The 10,137-nt window shown below is 38.9% G+C and overlaps 1 protein-coding gene across 10 annotated transcripts in view; it reads left to right on the forward strand.

Moving 5' to 3' along the window:
* IL15 (interleukin 15) overlaps window positions 1-9,737 on the forward strand; it is a 66,526-nt gene extending 56,789 nt beyond the window's left edge. For 8 of the 10 annotated variants that reach the window (XM_066385617.1, XM_066385627.1, XM_066385637.1 and 5 more), the window contains 6 exons: window positions 963-1,061; window positions 1,995-2,092; window positions 3,809-3,893; window positions 5,154-5,198; window positions 7,627-7,764; window positions 8,993-9,697. In XM_066385617.1, coding sequence (XP_066241714.1) covers window positions 1,050-1,061; window positions 1,995-2,092; window positions 3,809-3,893; window positions 5,154-5,198; window positions 7,627-7,764; window positions 8,993-9,109 — 495 coding nt within the window. In that variant the 5' untranslated portion in view covers window positions 963-1,049 and the 3' untranslated portion in view covers window positions 9,110-9,697. Of the gene's footprint in view, window positions 1-911; window positions 1,062-1,994; window positions 2,093-3,808; window positions 3,894-5,153; window positions 5,199-7,626; window positions 7,765-8,992 lie in introns of all 10 variants that reach the window. The other 2 variants (XM_066385686.1, XM_066385695.1) reach the window with 2 other exon arrangements.
* The last annotated feature ends 400 nt before the right edge of the window (window positions 9,738-10,137 follow it).

Below are 10,137 nucleotides of genomic sequence, written 5' to 3' on the forward strand. Positions count from 1 at the left end.
AGGATTGTATTTAGACCAGAAGATCTTTCGGTGTGGGGTATTGATTGAAGGAAGGTAGTTCTTATCATGCGAATTGACTCATTTTTTAATGGGGGTTTAAGAGGGCCCACATGACAGATTACCTCCTTGTTGCCCAGAAAATTCCACACTGGTTGATGACTCTATTTCTGGGAGTTTGAATCAGTAATTAAATCAGGCCTTAAGTCTAAGTTCGTTATTGTGGACTTTAGCACAAGTGACGCCGTCTGGGGCCTGAGGATTCTTTCCCCTTTCACAATTTCAAAGACAGAAAACATCACAGTTATTCACCCTAGTACTTGTTCAGTTCCAAGTCAATAGATACTTTTTTTTTTTGAACAATATGGAGTTTGGGATACTACATACACACACAAAAAAAAGGAGGTAGAGAATTTGAGGATTTGGTATGAAATTACAAAGGTAATATTGAAGTTTTAATAAAAAATCTGGTCCTGGCTGGTTAGCTCAGTCAGTTCCTGAAACAACAAGGTTGTGGGTTTGATCCCTGGTCAGAGCACACACAGGAAGCAAATCCATTCTGTAGAAGTTGCTACTTCTGTCGTAAATTAAATTGTCACAAGTTTATATGAAGCCAGGCATTTTGTTGCTTCTACTTTTCACTAATATGACTTTAGAATTTTCCAGTACAGGACCTTGATATGTTGGAAAGGGTTTGGCCTTTGTGATCAGACCTAGTCTCAAATCCTGGCTGTCTTGTACTTACTTGCTTTGGGGCCCAGGCCGCTTGCCGGTTGCTGCTAACCCTAATTTATAGGATTGTTGTGAGGATTACATGTGATGCATATATTAAGTGACTGATAGAGTGCCCTTGAAAAAGTATGTGCTCAGTAAATATTAATTCCCTTCCCTTTCTTCCTTCACACCCCCACTAGGTCACTTGGGTTTTTTAATGGGTCAATTCTTTCCCGTGGATTTTATTGTAGGAAGTATTCTGGATGGATGGCTGCCGGAAACCCATTGCCATAGCCAGCTCTTCTTCAATATTTAAGGACTTCCCCTGGCATTGAGTAATGAGAATTTCGGTAAGAATAATTAGATGCAGATGGTGTATGAACTTTTGTAAATAGTCGCTTAAATCTCAGATACTTTGTAATATGACTCTTCTGTAAAGATCTGGGGATGTAACAGAGGTCTGTTCCCCGTAGACTTTTGTTATTTTGAAAGTAACTATAATAGGTTCTTTAAAATTCTATTCACAACCTTGAAATGCCCTTCTTGTCTTGTAAATGTATTATTTTATTTATTTCACCCTTTTCTTTAAATACCTATCCCCTCAGTGAATTGTGTAGTATTTGAGGACAAGGTCTGGGTGTGACTCAGCCCTTCAGCATAGACCAAATGAAGCACAGATCCTTAGTGGTGAAACTAACAGTCTGAAATTCTAAAGCTTCAACCACATGAAAGAGACAGACAAAAAAGTATCAAAGCTCTGGGAAGTCCTGAGATAAGTGATATTTCTAACTCAACAAGAAAAATTATTATGTAGTGCCTCTCATGATGTCATAGAGTGTCTTCCAGCTGATTCCATTTCTATCCAGTTTTTCTCTAAGTGATATTAACTTATAACAAAAGCTGCATGAAATTAATATAGAAGTATGAACCTCTATTAGTAATTTATGTTGTTAATCTGTGCTGTATAAAATATGTTGAACTACTATTAAAATGAAAGATGGATGAGAGGGAGATTAAGGATAATAGAAAAAAAATTAGTGGTGGTTTTAGTAGATATGCAAATTTTATTAAAATTAATATGTATTAAAAACATATGAAAGAATTTTGCCGAGAAGACACCGAGCTGGAGTGGAGGGAGCAAGAAAGCTAAATTCTAGTTTTATTAATTCTGATAAGGAACATTAACTCTTAAATTTTGTTTTAAGATATGATAAACTATTAATTTAAACATCACTTTTTAACTAAATTAATTTAATCACTTTCTCAATGATTGTATTTTTCAGAAACCATATTTGAGAAGTACGTCCATCCAGTGCTATTTGTGTTTACTTCTGAACAGTCATTTTTTAACCGAGGCTGGCATTCATGTCTTCATTTTCGGGTAATTCTATATTCAGGCATAAATATCATCAGGCTAATTAATGGACATGACCATTGTTCATCAACATCTCTATTAATTTGGTTTGTGCTCAGTTCGCTTATGCCTTAGGAAATCAGTATGTGGGGTGTGACTTGAGGACAGACTATGGAGACTTGGAGGACTGTTGGTAAACACTGAGCATTTCTACATTCTAGTAATATAGAAAGGCGTAGCAACATCCTGCAGATATATTGGATCTCTTGATATATAATTACACTTGGAAATGCATTATTTATTAATAACCTGAATGATTTTTGTTGCACTAAAAAAAATAGATATTTCGGACTTACTCATATTACTTCTTATTCCCTGGCACTGACTTTGAGTCCTTAGTTCATTTGGAAGCATTTCTTTCTTTCTTTAGACCTTTTATTTTTCCTCCTAATGAACATTCATATTTTCTGTGCTTATTAACTCTTTTCTTCTTTCTTAGATGCCACTATTGCACTGTACACTTGGGCTAAGCACGCAACCCGTAGTTCTGTAATCTGACCCCGTTCAGTTTTACTCTCCTTGTTTTCTTCGTGGTGTGGGGGATCGTAGATTTGTGCAGGTAATTCTTCCCCGCAAGAAAGATTAGTGTTGGTTCTAGTGCTCCCATAAGAATCCATCAGGGTGCAGCTAGTTTCCTGGAAGTTTTAAGAGTCATTCCCGAGCCACTTGAGTAGGGTATGTGTCTTCTATCCAGATAGTAAACTTTCATTTTAGCAAAATGAGTCAATATATGATCATTCAGGCTTGGTTGGGCTAAAGTCTATTGTGTTTATGGGTAAAGCTGCTACAGGCATAGCAATACGTGAACAGCATGTTTAATCTACTGCTGTAAAGAACATTTAAAGTCAAACCATTATATGAAAATGATTATTGCTTATTTTAAGAGTTTGCTTATTTATTAGACATAAAAGTCTGCTGGGACTTCTACTACTGAATATTAGTAATTCATTTAGCAATGTTCACTGAGCACTACCCATACATCAGATACTGTTTCTATTTTATTTTAATAAATGGCTCCCAGTTTTGTAAGATATATCTCTTCAAATTAGGCTTTTCTCTAATCCGTGCAGATCACTCCCCAAATCAGCTTCAAATGTGAAGGTTGTCTTGTGTGCCTCGTGTGTCTGTTCATTTCCAAGGCTGTTGAATGCACAGAGGCAAGAATAATAGCCATCTTTTCACCAGTCAGAATAAAAAGCTCCTGATTGGCCCTGGCCGGTTGGCTCAGTGGTAGAGCGTTGGCCTGGTGTGCGGAAGTCCCGGGTTCGATTCCTTGCCAGGGCACACAGGAGAGGTGCCCATCTGCTTCTCCACCCCCCCTCCTTCCTCTCTGTCTCTCTCTTCCCCTCCCGCAGCCAAGGCTCCATTGGAGCAAAAGATGACCCGGGCGCTGGGGATGGCTCCTTCGCCTCTGCCCCAGGCACTAGAGTGGCTCTGGTCGCGACAGAGCGATGCCCCGGATGGGCAGAGCATCGCCCCCTGGTGGGCGTGCCGGGTGGATCCCGGTCGGGCGCATGCGGGAGTCTGTCTGACTGTCTCCCCATTTCCAGCTTCAGAAAAATACAAAAAAAAAAAAAAAAAAAAAAAAAAGCTCCTGATTGCTCTCTGCCTTTAGTATTTATTCATCATTCAAGACAATATTGCGCTCATTCAGAATGCTTTGCCTTTTGGTTTTGCTTTCAGCTGCATCAGTGCAGGTCTTCCTAAAACAGAGGCAAACTGGCCTTACGTACTAAGTGATTTGAAAAGGCTTGAAGTTCTTATTCAAGTAAGTACTTATTTTCCCATAAAGTCTCTGGTATAATTGTTGGGGAGTCTGCCTGTCCTTGTGTTTTGCTCTCAGTCCTAATGAGATCTCACTTGTAACAATATTTTCTGTAGAAATTTGTGAGCCTTGTACAGCCTCAAAGGAAATATTTTCCTTACAATTTTCAGATGCTAATGATCTTTCAGCTCAATTTATAATGGCCCAGCATGAAGAACTGTGTCACCACAGGCCAGAGATACGCTTCTTCTACTAGAAGACCCAGACATCTTTGTGACACTTGCAAGGGGAATGTAATACCTGGTCCAGGGAAAGGCTCTCCTCTGTGGGTTAGGAAACCTCTCTCCAACCTAAAGTCACCTGTTGGCCTGGTAGAACTTATAGGATGCAGGGGACAGAGAAGAGGAACTCATTGACAAGAAGTGTCTTCTGTCCCAGTGGGAAGTGCAGCAGGAACAAGGGGAGTCCCAGGAGCATGAAGTGAGCCACCTTTCCAAATTAGCACCACAAAAATTCTGAAAACTAAACTGTCATTCAAATATAGGGCAGAACCTGCACGCTAAACCCGATCAAGGTGGCTGCAGGCTGAATTAAAAGCTTTACCTAGGCCCATGGTCTCCTAATGTAATAGCCAAAATACCAGAGCAGAGTTGAAAATCACTCATCATATCGAGAAGCAAGCAAATCACAACCTGAATGAGAAAAGGTATTCAGCAGACTCTGAAACTGACATAGACTAGAAGTCAGAATTATTAGACAGGGATTTTAAAGCAGCTAGCATAAAAATGCACCAGCAAGCAATTGCAAATATTCTTGAAACAACTGAAAAAATTGGAAAGTCTTAGCAGAGTAATATAGTATGTAAAAGGAACCAAATGGAAATTATAGAAATGAAAATCACAATAACAGAAATACAAAACCAGTGATAAAATTGCATAGAACTACACACACACACACACGCACACACACACACACACACTTTAGTGCACATAAAACTGATGAGATCTGAACAAGGTGTGTAGACTGTATCAGTGTAAGTGTCTGGTTGTAATCTTGTACTGTGGTTATGCAGGATACTACCATTGGGGGAAATGGTGAAGAGGACACAGGGTCTCACTGTATTTTCTCTTACAATTGCACACAAATCTAAGATTACCTCAAAATATTTGATTTAAGAAGTTTAATTTAATGTCAGCAGGTTGTTCTCATTATATCTAAAGCAGTGCATAGTTTTTCATATTATCTAATTTTGTTCCCTTTCAGTCTACACATATTGATGCCACTTTATATACTGAAAGTGATATTCAAGTGAGTATAGTGGGTTTTTTTTCCAAAATTGCTATATTTTCCAGTTTTCAGAAGTCTAAGTATATTTTTATAAATTTACTGAAATAGATATAGTTTCTAAATCTGAATTTTGGCGTGTTCTTGTAACATATGATTGATTAATTTTTATAAGGAATTGTTGAGATTGTGGGACTTGGGGACAAAGATGTTATTTATGTAAAATATATAAAAGCCTTTTCCATCAATGTCAAACAAAATATGTAATTTTGTGATGCAATTAGATCATGATGCAATTAAATGCAAGAATCAAGTTAACTGATTCATTTAAAAGTATCCAACGTATCAGTTGTTTCCAGTGCTATAGTTTATTACCATCTTTAATCATATTTTCTACAAATTGCTTAAATGCATTTATATTTATGGCTCATGTTTTGCACGAATCTCTACAATTGTCAGAAAAGGATTCTGGCCGGTTACACTATGAAAAAAGAACCAAACACTACCCAGAAAACCTATCAAAATTCAAAGATCATCTTGAATTTGTTACATGAATACATTGGTATTGCCTGAGGCAGGAATGGCTTCTGTCCTGTGGCTAGTCCTTCCCTCTGGGTTGGCTACTAAAACCAAGAAACAAATCCTGGACTTCCTCACCTCGTGGAAAACAAACTCTATGTTATGTCCATTCAGTCCTCCCTGTCATCCCTCAATTAAAACCTCCCTGAAATAGACAGTTTTGTCCCCACCAGGACTTTCTAAGCACTGGAAAGAAGCCATAGTCGGTAACCAGGAAAACAGATGTTCATCAGCCTTGTAGATGGTGCTGCTGCTCAGAAATTGTCTCCCTCCTTTGTCTTCAGCATTTGTTTCATTTTTCTTTGTTTTTTGTTTTTTGTTTTTTTTTTTTAAATAGAAAGCAATTAACCACCAACACTCAACATCCTGAGATCGTGGTGCTTATTTTTTTTTTTTTGTATAGATAACCTTGCAACTCATGGGTTTGTAGAAAGAAGTTGAGTTTGAAATTGAGATTTAAATCCTGACTCAGCCATTTTTTAGCTGTGTTGCCTTGGAAGTCACTAAACATGTCTGAACCTTGGTTTTATTGATTTTATTTTATTTATGATTTATCTTATTATCAACTAGGTGATAGTATTTACCTTTTCAATGCTGACCAGCTGTTGTAGGGGAAAGGAATACATTAGTCCCCCCTTATCCATGGGGGATACAATATGTTCCAAGACCCCCAGCGGATGCTTGAAACTGTGGGTAGTACACAACTCCATATATTCCATGTTTTTTTCTGTACATACATAAATATATATGCTAAGTTATTTTTTAAGTCAGGCACAGTAATAGATTAGCAACAATAAATAACAACAAAATAGAACAATTACAACAGTATACTGTAAAAATGTTATATAAACACGGCCTCTTTCTCTCTCTCTCTCTATTTTATTGTACCATATTCACCCTCCTTATGATGACGTGAGATGGTGCCACACATGTGTGACCGGCCGAAGTGAAGTGAATGATGTAGGGTATTGTGACATAGTGTTAAGTTACTCTGGACCTTTTGACAGTACATCAAGAGCATCATAGAACTATAGCCTATGAATTGTTTATTTTCAGAATTTTTCATTTGATATTTTGGGGTTGTGGTTGACCAGCCACAGAAAGCAAAACCACAGATAAAAGAGGGCTCCTGGGCCACCAGTGCCAGGCCCACGAGCACGTTCTTTCTTTCACGCATCCTTGCAGTAAGCACCTGTTCAGGGCCCACAGGGTCCCAGGCCCTGTGCGAGGCCTGGAGAACACCCAGTCCGGCGAGGCTTGGGCGCAAGTCCCCCGATGTCCATTAAATGCCTCTCTTCCTTTCAGTTGAGGTATTTGTTCAGGTAACCCTGGTGGAAAACGTGTTATTGTGGTACTTAAAAGGTACTTTTCTGGTTTGACCAACCAGGTACCGTCCCTGTTTTGATTTTGTTAATAGATTTCTTAGCATCACATCTGCTTCTGAGACTCTGGACCTTGCAGGAAGAGTATGACTGGCCACTACCACTGTTTAAAATGTTAACAGTAGAAGCTGATTCTAAAAATTCTTCTTCTGTCACTATTAGTGTTTTCAGAGACTCGAGTCAATACCATCACCTTTCACACAGAGGAAATGTGCTCAGTGGGTAAAGGTGGCTTGTGACTTCCACATTTTCCAGGTTCCTGTTCCCTCTTATGCACCATGTTACCATACTTCTTGACTGCTTTGATGGCAGTTCTGTTTTGGTTTCAATTTCAAAGCTGAAAAACCAAGCTGCTTCTTTGGGTAAAACATTTTTTGGCGGTTTTTTGTTTCTTTATAAAATATTTAGATTGACTTTGAAAACCATCCAAATTGTATCTATGTGAAAATAATTTGTTTTTCAAAAACGGTTCTTTGTCATTCTGTTTTCAGCCGAATTGCAGCGTCACAGCGATGAAGTGCTTCCTCCTAGAGTTGCACGTTATTTGTCAGGAGTCGAATGACATGGACATTAGAGACACAGTTCAAAACCTTATCATCCTAGCAAACAGCAACTTGTCTTCTAATGGGGTGAGTTATCTGATAGCCGTACAGCTCTAACATGATTTTGGCTTGACTTGGAGGGATCAGGAGCTGGAAATAATCGCCCTCATCGTGGCATAGTGTGGCACCCGTTGTGGAAGGGGTGGGCACAGCTGTGTGCTCTGAAGGCCCAGGCATGGAGAATTTCATCGATTATGTCAACTGAGAGGGGTCATTTAATCTCTCTGCCTCCCTATCTGACATGATTATTTTCAGGATCAAATAAGAAAGCATTCTATGGGCCACGACAGAGAATCTATGCCTGGCATGGAATCTGTGCTTGATAGATATTGGTGAATCTGAATTGCAAGTGCTTAATGGACATCAAATCTAATTGTGATATTTGCTGGTACAGCCTTTATGGTTCAGCTGATCTCTAGAAAGTGTATTGATGATTGCTATATTTGGAATATTCTGGTTATCCATGAAACTGTGTTTGAATTAGGATTTGTGCTGTTCACCTAAATAGTAATGACTATGTGAGTACTACATGTAAGGTCCTATGCAAAATGCTAGGGAAACAAAAATCACAGCCTTCCTCTCCTGGAAGGATTTAGAGAACAGCTGTATAAAAAACATAAACTTTGTAACGTCGGTTTAATAATATGTGTAGTGCTGTGAGGGAAAATCCAAACCAGGGAATCTGAGAATGGAGCGGTGGGACCTTTAGCCTAATCACAGGAGCTCGTGGGTTCAGGAAAGACTTCCTAGTGGAGACCACAGCTGAGTGATCTTTGGTGTAACAGTAGCTGAAATTGCAAGTGTTGAACAGACAGAGAGAAAGATAAAGGCAGTGAGGCACCTAATAGCATGGCCTATGCATGGGGATAAAGAAATGAGCTCTGTGTTCCTGGGGCATAATGTTTGAAGCAGTGGGGAAAGGCATGGGAAATAAGCAGGGAACAGCACATGGAGAGCCTCTGAGCTGTGCTGGAAGTCATGGACGTCATCCTAGGATGGGTGGTCAGAAACCATTGAAGGGCTCTACACAGGAAGTCCATTGTCTGATAGACATACCTTACTTTTTCTTTCAGCGTCCTTTATCGATTATAAAAAAATATAAGCCCACATCAAATCTCCCAGTTCCTTCTCATATGATATAAACTTGCCCAAATTTTCACATGTCAACACCTCCCTATGTGGTTCAAACAATGTGATATCCCAGGGAAGAAATAGATCAGACTTTTCACTCTCTTTCTTTCTTTTTATTTGACAGAATATAACAGAAACGGGATGCAAAGAATGTGAGGAGCTGGAAGAAAAAAATGTTAAAGAATTCTTACAGAGTTTTAAACAGATCGTGCAGTTCTTCTACTCTTCTGGAAGGCAGTGATCCTCTTCAGCGTTTATGTTATCTTATCGGCAAACATCTTCCCGGTGCTCAGAGGCCTCCAAGCACTTGGCCTTTCTGACAAGCTCAAGAAACAAGGTTTTCTAGCAAGAAGATGACCAGGATCTGGGATCAGATGAACTCTTAGAAATGAAGGCAGAAAAAATGGCATTGAGGAATGTGGTGTCTATGAACTCTCCTCAGACTTATTTTGTTCATTTATTTTTTAATTTATTATTGAACTTGTACATAGTTGTAAAATGTTGAATAAAATGGTGTACATATTTTATCTTTTGAAACTGCACTGGTGTTTTACTTCTGATAAGAAAATTAGGGGCATTTATTCAAGGGTGATAGTCAAATTATTTAACAACTTCTGGGGTGGCACCACTGCTTCAGGTTGACAGTATGTTTCAGCTGGTGTGGGACGGCTGAGGACAAGCCTTCAGTGACTTCTCCACTACGTGGGGCGCCCAGAGGAAGAACTGACTGACTACCAACGCGAGAGGAGGAATGAGGTGTGAAACCAGGGCTCTCCTCTACAATTTAGTTATCGATATATAAAGAACTTTTATGAAAGACAGAAATTGCAATTTCCTGGCATGTAATGTGCATCAGTAAATCTTAGGTAGGAGTGGCAATAAAACCCTCACTGATAGTAGAATAGTATGTTTGCAATGATGTTTTATACTTCATTCTTTCCCAAGTACGGGACTATTTTCAGGGTTTTTTTTTCTTTGCCATATTTTTATAATTAACTGCAGATTTCTTAGAGCCAACACTGTCTGACATAAAATAACAGTTTATATGTTTTTGCAAAATACTGTCTAAAATCCATAAGCTCTCATTCAGTGGACTATGACTAAAATGAAATAGTCTTGTCTCATGACACATTTCTTTCACCCAATGCACTTCTGACAGTCTTCACAGGGAGACGAAGGTAGGAATTGATCTGCTACGAATTTTCTTTCTCTCCTTTTGGCAGCACAAATGGGTTCTCTAGTGAAACATGCTTTTTATCACCCAGAGCC

The sequence above is a fragment of the Saccopteryx leptura genome, chromosome 1, assembly GCF_036850995.1.
Source record: "Saccopteryx leptura isolate mSacLep1 chromosome 1, mSacLep1_pri_phased_curated, whole genome shotgun sequence".
Taxonomy (NCBI): Eukaryota; Metazoa; Chordata; class Mammalia; order Chiroptera; family Emballonuridae; genus Saccopteryx; species Saccopteryx leptura.